Source organism: Culex pipiens, chromosome 2 (genome assembly GCF_016801865.2).
Source record: "Culex pipiens pallens isolate TS chromosome 2, TS_CPP_V2, whole genome shotgun sequence".
In the NCBI taxonomy this organism is placed as follows: Eukaryota; Metazoa; Arthropoda; class Insecta; order Diptera; family Culicidae; genus Culex; species Culex pipiens.
The window spans coordinates 137,529,648-137,549,682 of record NC_068938.1 but is presented as its reverse complement, the minus strand read 5'-3'; the positions used below and the strand labels follow the sequence as shown (position 1 = coordinate 137,549,682).

The 20,035-nt window shown below is 38.8% G+C and overlaps 2 protein-coding genes across 13 annotated transcripts in view; one reads left to right on the top strand and one right to left on the bottom strand.

Annotated features, from left to right (window-relative positions):
* The window catches only part of LOC120419606 (ADP-ribosylation factor-binding protein GGA1), a 205,480-nt gene that overhangs the window by 32,568 nt on the left and 152,877 nt on the right, over positions 1 to 20,035 (bottom strand). The gene's annotated exons all lie outside the window — the stretch shown is intronic.
* Positions 9,114 to 20,035, top strand: part of LOC120419588 (zinc finger protein 17) — a 61,710-nt gene continuing 50,788 nt past the window's right edge. For 9 of the 12 annotated variants that reach the window (XM_052708512.1, XM_052708513.1, XM_052708509.1 and 6 more), the window contains exons 1-2: positions 9,114 to 9,546; positions 15,526 to 15,837. In XM_052708512.1, coding sequence (XP_052564472.1) covers positions 15,712 to 15,837 — 126 coding nt within the window. In that variant the 5' untranslated portion in view covers positions 9,114 to 9,546; positions 15,526 to 15,711. Of the gene's footprint in view, positions 9,547 to 12,564; positions 12,702 to 12,814; positions 13,172 to 13,595; positions 13,612 to 15,525; positions 15,838 to 20,035 lie in introns of those variants that run through there. The other 3 variants (XM_052708506.1, XM_052708508.1, XM_052708507.1) reach the window with 3 other exon arrangements.

Genomic DNA, 20,035 nt, shown 5'->3' with positions numbered 1-20,035 from the left:
ATTTGTAACGATACCACCAACTGTTTACTCACTTTGGAACATCCCTTCAGAATGATGTATCGGTAGTTCCCCAACATTTGTCACAGCAAAAAGACAAGAGGTTCTTGATCTCACTTTTTGCAGTGAACCAATATCCGAAAGAATATCAAATTGGAAGGTTTCCAATGAAATATCGCTTTCAGATCACAAACAAATTGAGTTTGAATATAATGCAGGAGAAATGTTAGTAGAAACATACAGAAATCCTAAAAAAACCAATTGGGATAACTATAAAGTTCTTCTAAATAACTACAACCTTAATTCCGGGGATGAAATCCGCACTGTTGAACAGTTGGAAAAAGCATCATCGGAGTTGACTAACGCAATTACTAATTCCTACATGGCTAGTTGTCCAATTCAACACAAATCCTCCAACCGTGAGGTATCGTGGTGGAATGAAAACCTGGCAGTGTTAAGGAAAAAATCCAGACAATTGTTTAACAGAGCAAAAAGATCTGGAAACTGGGATTCTTATACAAGAGCCCTGACTAAATACAATACAGAAATAAAACGATCTAAACGCAGCGACTGGAGACGATCTTGCGAAAAAATCGAGAACTCCTCAGTAGTTGCTAGATTACAAAAAGTTCTTTCCAAAGATCATTCAAATGGCCTAGGAAATTTAAAAAAAGATGATGGTAGTTTCACGAATAACTCTTCTGAAACACTAGGCTTAATGATGAAAACTCACTTTCCTGGCTCGACTGAGGTAACGAGTGGTATAGATCAGGCCGAGGGCGAAAGACCGGCAAAAGATTGGTCTGTACTCGCACACAATCAAGCCTGTGAAATATTCACTTGTTCCAAAGTTGAGTGGGCGGTGAGCTCTTTCAAACCATTTAAGTCAGCGGGGAGGGATGGAATTTTTCCAGCTCTTCTTCAGAAAGCAAAAGATTCTATAAATATACGATTAACTGACCTATTTAGAGCCAGTATCACTCTAGGTTATATTCCAAAAGCCTGGAGAGAGGTACGGGTCATATTTATTCCGAAGGCAGGAAAAAGGGACAAAACAAGTCCCAAAGCCTTTCGACCCATAAGTCTTTCTTCAATAATTCTTAAATCAATGGAAAAAATACTAGATGATGTTATTAAAGCAACATTTTTGAAAACAAATCCTTTAAATAAAGGACAGTTTGCTTACCAAAGCGGTAAGTCAACAATTACTGCTTTAAATTGCTTAGTTACAAAAATTGAAAAGTCCTTCAAAGCAAAGGAATTGGCTTTGGCTGCATTTCTGGACATTGAAGGAGCTTTTGATAATGCATCTCATAGCTCTATGCGCTCTGCTATGGAAGCGAAGGGCTTTGATTCATGTATTATCAACTGGATTGAGGCAATGCTAATTAACAGGGAAATTTCTGCTGACCTAGGAGGAGACAGACTAGTTATCAAACCTCGGAGGGGATGTCCACAAGGTGGAGTTTTATCACCTCTGCTCTGGTCACTAGTTGTCGATGATCTCTTGAAAAAGTTAGCGAATCTCGGTTTCGAATTGGTTAGTTATGCGGATGATATCTGCATATTAGTTCATGGAAAAATAGGAAAGTTTATTTCAAACCGAATGCAATCTGCGTTGAATTTTATTTCAAAGTGGTGTAAAAGAGAAGGTCTTGGTATTAATCCCTCTAAAACAGTTATTTTGCCGTTTACAAGACAAAGATCGATATTTATCCCTGAACTTGTTATTCGTGGGATAACAATAGATTTTTCCAACAAAGTGAAATATCTCGGAGTCATCTTGGATAGTAAACTAAATTGGAATGCTCATTTAAATTATGTTATTAACAAGGGAACTAACGCTTTATGGGTATGCAAAAGAACCTTTGGAAAAAAGTGGGGCCTTCGGCCAAAAATGATTTATTGGTTATATACGTGTATAGTTAGACCAAGAACAACATATGCTTCACTTGTGTGGTGGCCTAAAGTTAAGTTAAAAAATGCACAAAACAAATTAGCTAAACTGCAAAGATTAGCCACTATTTCAATAACGGGAGCTATGCACAGTACTTCGTCTGCTGCACTAAACTCTTTGTTGAATTTACTTCCTCTTCATAAATTTATTGAATTAGAGGCATGTAAAAGTGCCCTTTTAATAAATCAATCCACAAAGATTCAGGAAAAAGATTTGACGGGCCACTTAGAGGTCCTTAAAAACTTTAATCTGAATCCTGCGTTAAACTCAATAGTAGACTGGATGCCGACCAAGGCTAACTATAACATTCCGTTCACAGTGGACGCTAAAAGTCGCTACGAGTGGGATAATGGTGGGCCTAATCTTCGTCCAGGATCGATTGAGTTCTACACGGATGGTTCAAAAATGAATAACAACACGGGAGCTGGGGTTTTTGGCCCGGGAATAAAGAAATTTATTCCTATGGGACATTACCCAACAGTTTTCCAAGCTGAAGTTTATGCAATAGTTGAATGTGCGTGTATTTGTCTGAAAAGAAACTACAGATTCACAAACATTAGTATTTTCTCTGACAGTTTAGCAGCTCTGAATGCCCTCAAAGGGTATACCTGCCAATCAAGATTAGTTTGGGAAGGTGTTAACTTACTGAAGCAATTATCTCAAAATAACGTGGTAAATCTTTACTGGGTTCCTGAGCATTGTGGAATTCTAGGAAATGAAATAGCGGAGACTGATTTTATTGGTCCAGAGCCTTCTTTGGTGTTCCAGACTGTTCTATGAAAATGGAGCTTAAAATTTGGGAATTATCAACAGTTCAATTTATTTGGAATACTACAGATACTTCCAGACAGGCAAAAAGATTTATTTTCCCGAATGAGAAATCATCTCGGGAATTACTGAAATTAGACAAAAAAAATTTAAGGGTGGTAACCGGTTTATTGACCGGCCACTGCCCTTGCAAATACCATTTATTTAATATGGGAAAAACTGCAGATTCAATATGTCGATTTTGTCAAATGGAAACTGAAACATCAGAGCACTTGCTATGCAATTGTGGTGCCTTGATTCAAAGTAGAATTTCAATTTTTGGGAAAGGGGTCTTACAGCCCTCCGATATAACTAGGTTCCGTCTCGGCAGGGTTATAGACTTCATCAAAAAAGTCGACCCTAACTGGGACAAAACGCAGTAAACAGGAGCCGCCTATCACCGTTCCATGGTGCTGGGTTAACCTGATTTTGCTATAAAAAATGAGTCATACCACAATATTCCTATAATTGGTCGCAGTGGTTTCAAGGCTCTACAAAAAAAAAAAAAACCCTCTTTACTCCAATCCAACCTTGAGGCAGGCTTTGACTTAAAAAAATATATAAGATTAAATTCAATTAAATTTTAATTTAAAGCAATCGAAATATTCGAAAGTTACAGAAAAATATGACAAAATAAATCGGACAAAAAAGAATGATTTGAGGTTGTTAAATAACCCAAACACGCCAAAAAAGCTAAACACAAAAAAAAACATTGAAAATCTGAAAATTAAACATTAAAATAATTGAACTAGAAAAAGTAGAGATTTTCGTAGGCTGAAAGTTGGCCAAAATGATCTCCTGAAAAAAAAACTTGTCATTTTGTTTAAAATCGTAGATTTTATGAATTTATGTTAAACATCGTAGAAATTATGTTACAAACAATAAATAAATTGATTAAATAAATTTATTGTACCATTACGTTTCAATTAAAAACAAATACGTTCATGGGCAACAAGCAACAAGCTATGAGTAAAGGAAACATTTCAAAAAAGCTGGCATGCACGATGTGCTTTTAAGCTCTGTTCCATGTTGAATGTAAGTTTTTATTGAGTTATAAACTGCATGCAACTGATATTCAACATGTTTACATAGGGATGTTCAAAACACTATAAAGTGAAGTAATATCAATCAAGTGAAACAAATAGTTATTTATAAAAAAAAACGAATTCAAATGAAAAATCCAAATTTGTGTGCATTTAACTCAATTAACAACAATTCAATTTGAACTTCAATAGTTTAATAGACATTTTTTTTTATTCTGAATAAAACTGGTCGGATCAGATTGTTGTTTTTTACAGCAAACTAAAAATTAAAAAGCAAAATTTTAATTTTAAAACATGCTTCCAGTTTTATCAGGTCAAAAATATAAAATTCATAATTTTATATCGATATAAGGCTTTCTAGGCCCAGTGAAAAAAATATAATTTAACCCAAAAATGACGAACTTCTCGTCACAGTGTCCTGATGCAAACATTGATTGAGCTCGAACTGTCACTGCCCTGTGAAGTATGTTTTCTGACATATCGGGCGGCCAGTCAAAAAAACCAGCTAGAAGTTGCCTGACAGAAAACTTTTGCTAGAAAGAGATAGGAAACCTGATGCAAACACACGTCCAGCTGTAATGTAAACATTCTTTGAATGTATTGGTAAATCTCTGACTAGAAAGCCTTATAATTTGGTTTTTTGACTTTTTAAAGTTTTATTTTTTATTTTTTACGATTTCGCAAAGTGTTTCGTGAAATATAGGAAAAATCTTACTTTTAACAATTTTACCTAAAATGTATCGATAAATTAAAAATAGAGATGTGAGCCGGTAACATGGAGTTAAACTTTAGCAACTGTCATGGTAAACTTCACAGGAGCTTGACAGAAAGTTTAACTCCATGTTGCACTTTTAATTTCTCGATAAAGAAATTAAAAAGAGAGATGTGAGCCGGTAACATGGAGTGAAACTTTTGCAAGTGTCATGGAAAACTTCACAGCAGCTTGGCAGAAAGTTTAACTCCATGTTGCACTTTTAATTTCTCGATACAGTCCAGACTCGATTATACGAAGTCCGATTATCCGAAGTTCGATTATCCGAAGGTTTCGGAAAATCGAATCACGACCAAAAATATTTTTTTTCGTGTTTTTTTTTATTTTTTACTTGTAACATAAAATTCGAGTTCTGCGACCCCATTTTTGTTAAATTTGAATATTCGATTGATTTTAAAATTTAAAAAAATCTTTTTTTCAATATGTCAACATCGCCATTTTGGCCGTCATCTTGGATTAAAAAATTCTAAATCATTTTAGAGTAGTTTATGGGCTATACTTAAGCTCGACAATCAAAAATTAGAAATCGAAAAAAAAAATCGTGATTCGATTATCCGAAGTGATTTTTTTTCCAAACCAAGAGCAAAAACATATTTTTCTTCTTTTTTCAAAACTTTTTTTCGTAAAATCACGATAACTTGTGATGTTTATTAGCAAACCCCTTATGTCTATATATCAAAATTTTGTAATTGTCTGCTCTACAACTTTGTAGAACATTGTTACACTCTAAAAAATAACCCTGCAAAAATAGAAAAAACACGAAATTTAAAAATGAAAAATGTTGTTCTAAATGAAAAAATGACCCTTCTGGGTCAATGTAGATTCGAAAAGTACATTAAATTTCCCTTAAAATGACATGTTCCAAATTTTTTTACAGTCAAGAAACGGAAAATGAGAGAATTTTTAAAACTTTTTAAGTGTTTTTTTCGATGAAAAATACGTTTTTTCGGAATTCTGAGTACGCCATCAAATCGGGCGTCTAATTTTACATAAAAGTCCTTTGACACCAAATTTCTATCTCATCACCGTTTCAGGCTGCAAATTATTGAAAAACACCTCTTTTTTCGCATGTTCAAAAGTGGAAGGGGTCGTACCGCCCATCCGTCACGAGATATCAAAAAACGGACCTCGGATTCGTGATCAGGGACAAAAGTTACCCCTTAGGACAAAGCTTCACGCAAATCGAAGAGGGGTCGGGGCAACTGCTGTGTGAGTTGGCGGAGATTTACCCATCTCCTAGACCCCCCTTCATGTATACCTATCGACTCAGAATCAAATTCTGAGCAAATGTCTGTGTGTGTGGTGGGATGTTGATCAAAAAATTATCTCGAGACTGGCTAAATCGATTTTGTCCGTTTTGGCCTCATTCGATCCGTCTTGGGGTCCCATAAGTCGCTATAAAAAATTATGCAGTTTAGTTAAGTACTTCAAAAGTTATGCTAAAAAAACGATTTTGACTAAAGTTCGGAAGATTGTAAAAAGGGTAAGAAACCCCATCATGTTATACATTTTCAGAAAGGTATCTAAATCCCTTTCTAACGCGTCCAAGACATTGAAGATCTGACATCCCTAAATAATTTTGCCCTAAAAGTTATAAGCACTTAAGCGTTATTTATGCACTTTTTGAAGCCGGATCTCAAATATTTTGATGAAAACGTTGTCCGGATCTCTCATGCGACCTATCGTTGGATAGGTAATCAAAAGAACTTATCAACGAGCACGAGTTGGATTGAAGATTTGACTACCCTATCATAAGTTGTAATCACATAAGTGCCCTACAATATGAAGATCCGACTACCCAATCTAGTGGTATGAATTATGAGTCAAATTGATAAAACACTGAAAATCACCGCTCTTTTGTGTCTATTTTGGATGGTCCCTCCATGTCCCTCCATGACATGTGGATATGACACCTAATTAGCCTGTAATTTTCAACTGTAGATACTTCGTAAAATATTGGTTCGATTTTGAGCCTTTGCGAAATAAACATAATTTCAACATTTTAAATCAAGCATAATTTTTGACCAAATTATCAAATTTTGAACTTCTGAGTTATTTGTGAGTACATTGCACTTTAAATCATTTTAAATTCTAAAAAGTTCATGGAAAAGATACTAAGTCTAAGGAACACTTAATTTTGATTTCCTCAATAATGATTAAGAAAATATTTGGAACTGAGCTCATAAAATTACACCAAGAAATAATACCGAAATAATTCTATTTATTCCCTAGTACTTCCTCGTTAAGAATGCCATTCAAAAGGCTTTCAAATAAACTTTTCATCCCTGTACGCTTGCACCCTCCAGATCGTTCAGATCAACTCTGAAGAGAAAGGAAACGGCTTCCAAACAAGTCAACGAAAAATACCGCCGGTAGTCATTGTGGTCAAAAATGTACCTTTTCATGCTCTGCACTGCAGAAATGTACGAAATGTACCCCCTTCTTCTTCGTGTTCCTATTCAAATTACCTGTCCTCTGGGCTCAACCATAGCCGAGCTGATCCCATAAAGCTTAACCTCAGTGGCTCAACTACGGTAATAAACCTTCTCATTGTTTGTAATCAAAACAAAGTGACAATCAGTGAGCGGGTCTAATTACCTCTCTCTCTCTTTACCTAAATGCGAGCATGTACGACCGCTTGTGTGTGCGTGTGTGTATTAATTTTGCCAGCATCTCTCTAGTATTTTGTTTTATTTTCATCTCTTTACCTGTGATATACACTCGTTCTATCCCGACGGTTGTCGTAGATACCGATGCTACGCAATTTAATCATGGTATGCAATGTTTGGTTTGTGTGCTGTTGACTATGTTCATTCCCGCAGCCTGCTACGGCACACCAGCATCATCATGAAACATGAACATCACCGACCGACCAACCAACATCGTTTCATTTTGCGCGTTTGCTACGATGGTGAGGGTGCGGCATGGCAAGCTGCGTGTGGTGGTGGTGGAGCCAAATTCATTTATTTTTCCATCCACAACATAAAAGTGCATTTGCATTCCCGATGCACCACCCCGCGATGCAATATCCTCCTCAATACGAACATGAGCAAACACGCACAGAAACCAACCACCACCACCATTTAACCCCCAAGACTTCGTGTTCATAGATGCGACGGACGGTGCTGTGTCGTGGTGTGGTGCCCATGTTGAAAAGCAACATTCACTCACAACATTACAAATTTGTGCAGCCGCGCGCCGAGTTCGAGGAAAAAACGACCCTCCACACCGCCAGCCCACTTCATCCGCCCCGACGCCACCACCATCACCACTACAGCGTCTCTGCACAGTTGGCTTTGTGCTCGTCATCGACGCTGCACACAGCGGCAACCGGGTAAGCGCACACACACACACGCAGTCACGAGTGAGTCGTTCGGTTCCCACAGTTGCCATTGTGTGGTTGTATATAAGAGGGAAGTGTTGCCGGAAAATATTTTTGTTTGAGGTTGAAATTTGCATTTGCAGAATTTGTTTTTTTCCTGCTTATTACGGCTAAGTTTAAATACATGCACCAAACAAAATGTTAAGAGTTTTTTTTTGATCAATAAACTATCGTCTTTCATATGTTTATAGGACCTAATAAAAAAAACTCTAGATGTCTACTTTTCTTGTAAATAAGAGTGTTTTCGATTTCTTTGGTAGATTTCCAAACTAGCACTTAAATTAAATCACATTTGTGAGCGATGAACTCAAATATTTGTAAAAAAACATGCGAACCGGAATCGAGCAGGACGTGAAAGTAAAGAAAGTTAAAGAAATCGACATTGATAAATGGGAGAGAATTGAGCGAAAAGAGACCGGAAATGGACCATTTTCTCTCGAGTCTCTTTCTAATGTTCTTCCACAAACATTTCACAAACAATTCATCGTTTGTTATTTGTAATCCAGCTTTTTAAGCGAAAATGGCGTTCGAATGGTGAACGCCCGAAATGTCAAAATCACGCAGTGGTACCAACATTACGAAAAAAGTGTGCCATGGCATGACAGCCGCATTTTTTTTTCTAATGTTGGTGCTACTGCGCGATTTTGACATTTTGGACGTTCAACATTCGAACGCCATCTTCGCTTAAAAATCTGGATATGTTGTTTTATTGGTTACTATAGCCTGTTAAAATAAACTTTGCATCAAAACTTAGTGATGAAAACCAGAATATTTTGTAAGGGTTTTTTAGTTACATTTATTTGCGATAATAATCTCCTTTGAGAGTCAAAATGAACATTTCTTTTCAATATGCGTCTAAAAATTCCAAAAACTAACTAACTGTACAAGAAGTGTAAACGTTTTGCTTGGTGCGTGTTTTTAAACTTATCGGTGCAAAGCAGAATATTGACATTTCCGGCAACACTGCCTCTGCAACTCGAACCCTCCGCTCGCATACCAAAGCGCTCTGGACGCCCCTCCTCGTTGTACATAAGCGCGTGCACACACACACCCTACTAGGTACACACGAAGCCGAACGCAAACGCAGAGCGAGAGAGAGAGAGAGCGCGTCGCTTCGCCCCTGGGCCGAACACAAGAAAATTTGGCCACCGCTTCGCTAGTATTCGTAGTGCTGCAGACAGATCCAGTTGTGTGTGGTGTGGACTCTCCGTCGTCGTTGTCGTTTGCCCGCCATTCTCACATCAACTCAGCCAGCAGTTTTCAAGGTGTTTTGGTTTTCGCGCGCGCACCCCGACATCGGCTACTTCGATTAGCTGCTGCTCGTTCTTCTTTTTCTTTTTTTTCTGTGCCGCGGTTCTCGGAGGTTTTTTTTTTCTTTTCTTGGCCGCCTGCGTGAATATTTCCCCTTGCGTCGCGTCTCTCGTTCTTTTGCCGCGCGCCCTCTCAAGGAACACGCTCACATGCGACCACCGCCGCCGTCTTTGACGCCGCCGCCACCACGACCACCATTACGAACAATAGCAGCAGCAGCGTCTTTTTATCGACGAGTGTGCGAAACAGCAACCAGCGTGAATTGAATTAAAAGAAGGTAGGTGAGGAGCGTTTTGGGGCAGTGCTGTGATCGTTTGATGAAAGGGGGAGGGGGGAAGAGAGTGTTGGGTATCGAACAGAAGAAGACCTTCCCGAGCAGGGTGATGTAACAATCATTAAATTTTGGAAAGAAAAATTTTGATATCGAGAAGCCCGTTTCAACCCGTTTAAGCGAGCAGTCATCACACACATGCAGAATTAGACCAGATTTGATTAGATCTTAGTTTTTTCTCATCCGCTCAGAGAATTGAAAATTTCTTTGGCTCAAAATGTACCTACAATCTCCTTAAACCCTTCCTTGCCCTGATACAAAGTGTAAACTAACAGAATATCGTTACCAAATAAATTACAATTACAATTGGGAAGTGAGGGTAATTTTGTAAAAAGTCAAAGTAATTTCGCCGTAAACATAGCCGGGATATCGTTGGATAACATTGTTTATGTCAGTTTAGTAAATATTGATATATCTCCAGGGCACCGCAATCATTACACAACGGATGAATACAAAGCTAGAACTTGTACGATTAAGTTTGGTAGTTAAATGTTTAATCATTTTGAATTAAATTGAGCTTGATAAGGTTCGATTAACTAAGGTTTGAAATGATTATTACACCTGATAAATAGTTGTAAATTAACGGGTTATCGTAACAAATAACCGCTCAAATGACAAAAAAAAATATTTAAACATAGTTCACAACACCACAAAAAATCTGAATTTATATTTTATCAAATTAACGTAATAAAGTGGAAAACTCATGTCAATATTTTTTTTTATAAATTTAAAGTTTTAGATTGGCGGCTTAAAATTTAAATTTCTAAATCAAAGTAGCAACAAAAAAGATTACTTCGCCATCAATTTAATTTTTGTAATCGTTTGCCTACTTTTTTTTTACTATCGCGGTTTTTTTTTTCTTCATAGTTTTAAGATTTTTCTATATCAAACTTTCAACATCGTTACTTTTGTCCTGTAGGGGAGATGGGGGTAAGACGGCCACCCTAAGGGAGAGGTCTCATAAAATTAACACAACAGAGTATTTTAATCTCAAATTACGTACATATTGTTTTACTAGTAGTCCATTATAGAAATGACATAAATTATTTGGTCTAAAAACCAATTTTCAATACTTTTCAGCAATTAAAAAAAATGATAATTGAAATCGTATATATATGAAATACGCGGGGTAAGACGGCCACCCATGTGGGGTAAGACGGTTAGTGCTATAAATTAACTTAATAACTTTGCTAAATCCATCCAAATACCTACATGGTTGGTTGAACAGACTTCTCTGAACATCATAACTATTTTGGTTGAAAAATCAAGTTTCAAATGTGAAGAAAAATGCTGTTTGAAAAAATCATATTTTGGCTCAGTGAATTTCATATTATTGCGACCACATTTTATGAAAAACTTTGAATTTTTACTACAAAACAAACACAATTTGATGCAAAATAATTAGTTTGTGAATTTTGATTAGAATAAGTAAATCAAAATTATGTAAACAATATTAAATTATCGATTTTTATGAAAAGTTTGATAGGATTTCATACTATTTAATTAGTTTTGCTATATCACAGTAAAGAATGTTGTCAAAACGGTAATTAACAGCATTTTGATTAAAAATGGATAGTTTTATTGAAAATGCCTTTCCTTATCTACAAATATATCTTAATAGTCAAAAAACCGTTAAAAATACAACCTATATCAGATAAAAATTTACAAATTACGAGTGGCCGTCTTGCCCCCAAATAACTTATTTTTAAATTTTTTTTTGCAAATAGCTCATCGCGTTTTTTAAACTTTTCAGAGGGACATTATCTAGGGAAAACTTGAATTTAACATGAAAAAATATTTGAAGACAGGAAAACATATTGTTTTCTATCAAAAATGCCTAAGTTGTAATTCATGAAAATTACATCCAGTTTCAAGTTCAAAAATTATTTGTTTATTTTGAGCTTTTTTTATACTATTTCAAACAATATGTTTGGCAAAGGTGACATATGCATTATTTAGCATGAGGGACAATATTGCTAAACATTTTAGTAATATTAATTAGTATACTTATTAAAACAGTGGGGTGGCCGTTTTACCCCCAGCTCCCCGATGTCAATGAGACGGCACTTTTTTGGCTCAATTTTGACATATTCTGAATATTCGGTTAAGTTCACACTAATTTGAGGTGATGGAGTTGTAAATTTGACTTAATAAAATGGTTAATAAAACAAACAAAAAATCATCTAGATATCAAAACGACTTGTTGAAAAAAAAAACTTTAAACTTGTGTAATAGAAATAGAGCTTTATGACGTTTCGCGTACGCACACTAGCGCACCATTTGGTTTTGCTGGCTGACAAAATTTAACCTCACTTTATTTTCGTGTACGTACACGCAATACATACGCACGTAGATTCTAATCTAATCTAATCTAACCCTAGCGCAGCCAGTCTTTCGAGGGCATCCTGGAAAATGCCTTACGTTGATTAACGCCTAGCATCCTCTTTTCATTATTAACAATTGCAGTGCCCCAATGCAATAAATTGCTTTGAAACATCACAAACGTTAAAGCGGCCAGGCCAACTGCGTAAAGTTAACCGCAAAGATGATTCGTTGAATTGGATTGAGCTTGAACACGAATGTTCAAACAGCAATACAGTTCTGAATCTACAGGGGAGGAAGAAACGTGGGGATCCCCCGCTCACGTTCCTGTTTGTTAGAGCAATAAATCGTTGGGAGCACCATGCTAAGAAGTTTTGGTGCTCCGGGACCTTCGGGGATGGGACATTGTATTTCCACAATTGCCCTGGACACTATTTGCCGTGGTTATAGCGCCACAACTCGCTCAACAATACATACGCACGTAGATTACTCTATAAACACAAAATTGACTTGAAATATCTTTTGCCCCGTTTCGTTACATCACCCTGCTCGGGAGGTCCGCTCCTCGCTCGCTTTGGCTGTGTGTTTGCCTTCGTTCATTTGTTCATACCAACCATCGTGGCCTGCAGCACACCTCGTTCGAGCCGTTTCAAGACTATAGTTTGCGAGACCCTCGTCCGGACAGAACATCACATCGCCGTCGCACACTTGGATAGGACAGAGCAGCGGTGTTCGGATGTTTGCGCGCGCGTTCTCTTCGCCCTCACTTGCACAAAAGTGTAGGTTATTTATTTTTATTACAAACTTTTCCAACGTTGAAGGAAAAACTGAGATTTTTTTATGAATTACGAATTTTGTTCAAGCGTCCTCTAGAAGAGTGCAAAAAAAAGCAAGGAGAAAAAAATCGCGCAGGACCCTTCTCTTTCCCTCTCTCTCGGTCGAACATAAAATGGCGTCAGCAAATGAATTAGTATTTTTTCTCCGTCGAGTTACCTCAAAACGGCGCCACGATGGTTGAAATTCTTATCAATGCTCTCGAAAACTCGATGTTTGTTGTTATCAGCGGTCGCACAGAAATTTCGAACCAGCAGATTGCGTACGGCTCATGTGTGTGTGTGCGTGTGTGTATGTTTGTACAAGTGAATCGAAAGTGAAAAACAACACAAAATATCACACACATTCTCTCCGTGAACGCTGAAACGAAAAGTTGAGGCTCGTGTGCACAACGACCAGGCCAGCGAAAAAAAAGGTGGTGTACGTTCGTTCCTTTGACGCAATTCCATCAGGAAATCCATTATCAACGCTAGCTGAGGGTGTGCGTGTGTGTGTGGATCAAAGTGTGCGCTGGGCTCACTATCATTAATAATCACACCAAGTGATGTGGGGCTCCAGCAGAGCCTACTACTGCTGCTGCGGGCTCCAACAGTGTGGGTGTGGCGTGTGTATGTGTCCGTGTGTGTGTAAATCGATTTTTCTCTGACTTTGTGATAACGTGATGGGCCTAGGAGATTTTTCGCTACTGTGTGTTGTTGGATAGCCGTGCGTCAATGTTGAGGAGCAAAGTTGCATGGAAAAATGCATACTTCTCGAGTATGTTTTGTGGTAGTATGAAAAAAGGACATTTGGCAATGTGTACCATACTAACGCAATGTTTTGTTGAATGTTGGTGCTCTGTGTTGAAGTGAAAAGGTTATGGTTTTTGTTTTGGTCTAATTTGAAGCTTTTCTGATTTTTCTTGGGAATCTGGGATATCGCAGCTTGTCTTTTTCTTTTTTTGCAGAATAGAAACATCCAAGAAGCAATCAACACAAGTTGGAGATGGATCGAAGCGATTGAAAGAGCAGCAAAACGTTGGATTCATGAAACCAATCCAAGATCTAGTGGAACGAGAATAGTGAAACCTGTATCTAAAGTGATTCCTCTAAGATTCCACAAGTCAAGATCGAAACGTCGAAGATGAAACCAATACAAGATCTAGTGAAATGAGAACAGTGAAACCTGCATCTAAACTGATTCCTTCATGAAACACAAGTCAAGATCGAAACGCCGAAGATGAAACCAATACAAGATCTAGTGAAACCTGCTTCAAAACTGATTCTTTGAAGATGCACAAGTAAAGATCGAAACCTCGAAGATGAAACCAATACAAGATCTAGTGAAATCTGCTTCAAAACTGATTCTTTGAAGATGCACAAGTCAAGATCGAAACGTCGAAGATGAAACCAATGCAAGATCTAGTGAAACCTGCTTCAAAACTGATTCTTTGAAGATGCACAAGTCAAGGTCGAAACGTCGAAGATGAAACCAAGGCAAGATCTAGTGAAATCTGCTTCAAAACTGATTCTTTGAAGATGCACAAGTCAAGATCGAAACGTCGAAGATGAAACAAATACAAGATCTAATGAAACCTGCTTCAAAACTGATTCCTTGAAGACGCACCAGTCAAGAAAGCAATACAAAATCTAGTGAAACCTGCTTCAAAACTGATTCTTTGAAGATGCACAAGTCGAGATCGAAACGTCGAAGATGATAACAATACAAGATCTAGTGAAATCTGCTTCAAAACTGATTCCTTGAAGACGCACAAGTCATCTTCGACGTTTCGATCTTGACTTGTGCATCTTTGAAGATGCACAAGTCAAGATCGAAACGTCGAAGATGAAACCAAGGCAAGACCTATTGAAATGAGAACAGTAAATCCTGCTTCAAAACTGATTCTTTGAAGACGCACAAGTCAAGATCGAAACGTCGAAGATGAAACCAATGCAAGATCTAGTGAAACCTGCTTCAAAACTGATTCTTTGAAGATGCACAAGTCAAGATCGAAACGTCGAAGATGAAACCAAGGCAAGACCTATTGAAATGAGAACAGTAAATCCTGCTTCAAAACTGATTCTTTGAAGACGCACAAGTCAAGATCGAAACGTCGAAGATGAAACAAATACAAGATCTAATGAAACCTGCTTCAAAACTGATTCCTTGAAGACGCACCAGTCAAGATCGAAACGTCAATGATGCAACCAATGCAAGACCTATTGAAATAAGAACAGTGAATCCTGCTTCAAAACTGATTCTTTGAAAACGCACAAGTCAAAATGAAACGTCGAAGATGAAACCAATTCAAGATCTAATGAAACCTGCTTCAAAACTGATTCCGTGGAGACGCAAAAGTCAAGAACGAAACGTCGAAGGTGAAACCAATACAAGATCTAGTGAAATGAGAACAGTGAAGTGCTATTCAAATTAAAATTATCCTAATTTGACCCAACACAAGATGCAGTCAAATGAAAACAGACAAATTTGTACTGAACGAAATTCCATTCAATATCTGTAACAAATGAAGGGAAGATCGACCGAAGCCCTTCAAATTTCGACAGCAAGTGGCCGCAGCATATGTTCATCATAACCGCATTCTTTCGCCAAACAAAAAAGGAACATAAAGAATCCGACTCATTTTCCCCCCGCGCTCAGAATTCGCTCGTATTGTGGCCACATTGTATGACACGATCCACTAATTATACCCCTTCGTCACAGCCAAAATGTGTGTTCGCTCTCCAAAAACAGCCCGTTTCAATCGAGTTTTGTTTGCTCTTCCCGTTTCAGATAACGTCAATTTGCGCTGCTCTGACTTGAAGTGAAGACATACAGTGTATAAGATAAAGAAGTGAAGTTTTTGATAAGTTAAGAGCAAAAGTGTAAACCGTGCAACCGATTACAACTGATAAGTGAAGTGTAAAGTGTGTGTGTGTACTAACTAGTAGTATCGAAAGATAACAGAGCGCTGGCAAAATGTGTGCGGCACAGACGAATCCGCCGTCCAGCTTTAACTACACGTGGGGCTTCGCGGACAATTCCCGCACCGAGTCGGTCGTCGAGATCAGCCCCAACATCAACTACACCGTGACGGATGCGTCGGTAAGTGGATTCCGAGGCGATTTGTTTTGTTTGTTTTTAGCAGAGTTTTTCCCCCCCTCACTTCCCATAAGGATGCCCAATTTGCGATAGAGAGAGGTGTGCGAGACCATTCAGAACTATCGGGTTACTCAATGAGTGCTTGTGTGATTCCATTTCCCGCTCAAATCCATCCCCCCGTCGAAATCATCTGGTTTCATTGCACAAATGTTCGTTTGTCGGCGATTGTGGTCCGCACATACAGAGCCACAGGGATTAATATGCTGCTGCTGCTCCAACATACACTTGTGCTTTCCACGCCGAGTGATGTTCGTGTTGCTTTTCAGCATTATCATAGCACACACAAAATCCCACACACAGACACACACTTTGTGTAACTCACACCGACCACCTCATGCACCACACCGCCGCAAACCATTGCACGACTCGACACATACGGCGGAGAGATGGTTTTCTCTGCCGGCAACCGCCAAGCCCAATCCACAACAGGTTTTCCTCGGAACAGGTTCTCTGTGAGGCTTCGCACATTCCTTGCTTGGCAAAAAACACGACAAGGATGTTGACGGAACCTGAGATTCCGTAGCTCTTTTTTTTATTGTTGAAGAAATTTGGACTAAAGCTGCGAGAGAACCACTTTTAAAGCCTTCCTTGAAAAAGTTGTTGTGTCGAACGAAACGTTGGAGTCCTTCAGCAAGATTCAATAAATACTGTCAATATTGTCACGAGAACATCGTACACTCAAACCCCGATGGTTTGACACCAACTGTTGTCAAACGAACGGGGTCACTTTTTAGTTTGATACCCCTTTTACACGGAGTTCACACACACTACCAAACGTTTGTTTTGATAGTGTGCATGAGCGTCGCGTAAAAAGTGACAGTTCGCCACTTTTTAGTTTGACTTTGTCAAACCAACGGGGTACAAACTAAAAAGTGTCAAACGAAAAAGTGACCAACCACCGGGGGTTGAGTGTAGTCTATTCACAGAGATTAAAATGATTTTTTCCAAGTTTGCTAAAACCTTATAACTTATCGCGAAACCTATGCGTTACAAAAACGTGAAAGATTTCGAACGCTTATATCTCAATCATATTGAAGTTAATTTAAATGATAGTCCCATCAAACGAAAGAAAAAGACTTTACCTTCAGTTACATACACAAATTCAAATCTTTTGACAGACTGGACTAAACATTGTTTGATGGTTTCAACAAGATTTTTGAAAACCCTAAATGTAACGAAAAAGTGAAAGATTTTGAACACTTCTATATCAGTCTTCTTATAACCAATTTGAATAATTGACCAACCAATCAAAAAGGATAGACTTCACCTACCTCTAAGAGATATGGTCTAATTTTCAGCGTTGAGCCTGTAAAAATAGATGCAAATTTGTGCTAATTTAACCGTTATAAAAAATAATCTATCGTTGTTTGAAAGTCTTCGAAAAAAGATCAGAAACAAAATCGAAACAAAAACAAGATCAAACATCAACAGTCTCATACGCTATAGATATAAAACGATACGATACAACAGAAAACGCACATGTCCACACCAAATCATGCCGATCTATGCGACGCCGAGAGTGTATTGCAATGTTTACATTTTTAGTGTAACAAATATAAAAACAAGCAAGCAAAAAAAATCAAAACCAAAACAAACATGCGAGAGTGCAGACCGCGAGAGCAAAACCACAGACACACACACACGGTGTGTATTGGTGGTGTCGATTGGAATTATAATAATAAGGTGTGTATCCAAACAACGGAAAGCATCACACACACGTCACACCCGTCAAGTGCAGCGGAGTCGGTCAAGAGCTCACACTGGTTGATGGAGGTCCAAGAAGTCATCGTAAACTAACTTTGTAGTGGAACTGTCAAAAGTTAGAATAGTCCATGGATGAGTCTTCGGAGGTCCTGGTCAGAAGTTTTAAAATGTCATCAGAACTTTGTCTAAAAAGCATCCAAGCAAGCAGAGAACAAAACCGCGTTTGACGTTTGAGCAAAACAATCACGTCCAAGCAGGCCACGCCACACAAGAACAAGCTTGATTATGATCGCATCGGTTCTTGTCGGTGGCGCCCACGACCAAAGTACATCAAGACACAGAGGCTACTTTGACTACACGGGGCTACACACACGTGACACGGCCTGCTGTGTTTGTGTAGCTGGCTTCAAGACCTAGAGGAAAAGTTACAACATACTTTGAAAGGTAGCGAGTCTGACGTGTATTGCAAACGATGTCAATCGACGCAAATACAAAAGTTTCCAAGAAGTTGTGTGTACAAGGAGCAGGTCGTTTCATGCAATTTTTCATAAACATTATGCTCTGAGCTCTCGCTGGACTCGAAGGGGCCTCGAACTTCTACGTCTTTACATAACCCGGTCGTCAAAGCGATAATTTTTAATGCGCAGCTACCCGACGACGACGTCCGGGGCTTGGAAACCAGCACCAGCAGAAACTCGAGAAACCCTCGTCCGATCCATGCGCAGCTAGCGTGAACAGCAAGCCCGCACACACGCGCAAACGTGGCAACGTTGCCTCTGTGTTTGTGGGGCCCAGCGTGTGCCCTGAAACTGTACTTCTTTGCTGCCTTCCAACATCCAAAGTCTACCCTACCTCTCTCGCACACACAGCCTACCCTTCGTCGCGTAGCCATGCTACAAGAGAGATTGTATGCGAGAGTCTACAAAAATCAATAGTGCATTATGGTTGAGGTTAGGTGTAGAACGCTCTTCTCGGGTCGTCGTCGTCGCATACTTGGATGAGTAGCGCGAAGAGTGGTGGTGGTGAGGGGAACTTTTTCACACACCAGCCGACGACCCAAATACGGCAACAGCGCGCACGCTTGCTGATGTGGTTATTTACTCGGCAGAACACGAAGTTTGCACGTGTGTGTGTGCGCGCTCGCGTTCGGTACTTTTCCGAACCAATACATAACGCGCACCGGCGGCCATCTTGGAACGCGCCCAAAGTGCCCTCTCTCGTTCATGGTGGAAGGGTTAGGTCGAGCGCAGGAAACTGTACAGGGAACAATCAACCAACCAACCCAAAAAAAAAAACCTTTGAATAATTAGAATTTGTGTTGGTAGAGGGAATGCGAAGCAGGCCCTGGGTTCTGCTACCGCTGCTGGAACTAATACAAACCGGATACGGCGGCGCATACCACCCCAAGTAGGCGCGGGTATTGGTGTGGCGCGGGGAACGAGGCACCAACACGACCGGGCCTGGCCAAGGGGAAAAGGTTAAAACTACGACGCAAACAAATTTATATTTGAATTTCAAATCAGACTCGACTCGAAAATAACACAGTCGGAAGAACAAGCGCGCGCAAACATGTTCCTGAAGGTGTGCGGCGATGAAAAGAAATTTTCACACAATCATCGTGTTCAGACAAGACGCTCTCGCAAGTGTGCGCTGCTGCGTAGCAACACGCTTGCTGGGATGATAATAGCTACATTCAACAGAGGCGAATGTGTTTTGAGGCACTTGACGTATTGACACTGATTAAATTAACACATTCATTATCGCGCCGAACCTCGTGGTTTCGCTTGCTCCACTGACAGTGTATGAGGGCGAAACATGAATATCGAATAGCTTCTACTTTGAGAGTGTTTGAAAATTACTTTTACTAAGATATTCGTTTCGTTTACGTTTGTTTACAATTTGCGTAGCAATTTTACACTCAGAACATGCTAAAAGTTCCCTTGCAAAATTTGATAACTATATTTGAACTCGCAAACTTTTGATTCTGAATCTAAATTGCTACCAAAATGCTTTAGTTTAGCATTGGAAGAAACCTCGTCCAAAGCTTTTTACCTAAAACACTCACTGAGAGAAAGAATCTAAACAGGAAGAATCTCTCTTCTCTATTTCAGGTGACGTTTGTGGAATGCAAGATTAATGAATGATGCGAGATTGTCTCTTTTGTGAAATTGACGGCCTATAAACATTTTTTGTTGAAAAAATGTGACAACTTTTGATTATGAATCATTAATTGAGAGAATAAATCAAAAGAAAACCAACTCTCGTATCTCTTTTGCGAGAGAATTTTGAATAATTCGAGATTGTCTCTCTCGCAAAATCACAGATTTATTTTTGAAATTTTTGTGACTATGTTAGATCTTACGAATCGCTGATAGAACAATTTATTTGTATCAAAAGACTCACACTGAGTACTCACTGAGAGAAAAATCGAAATACC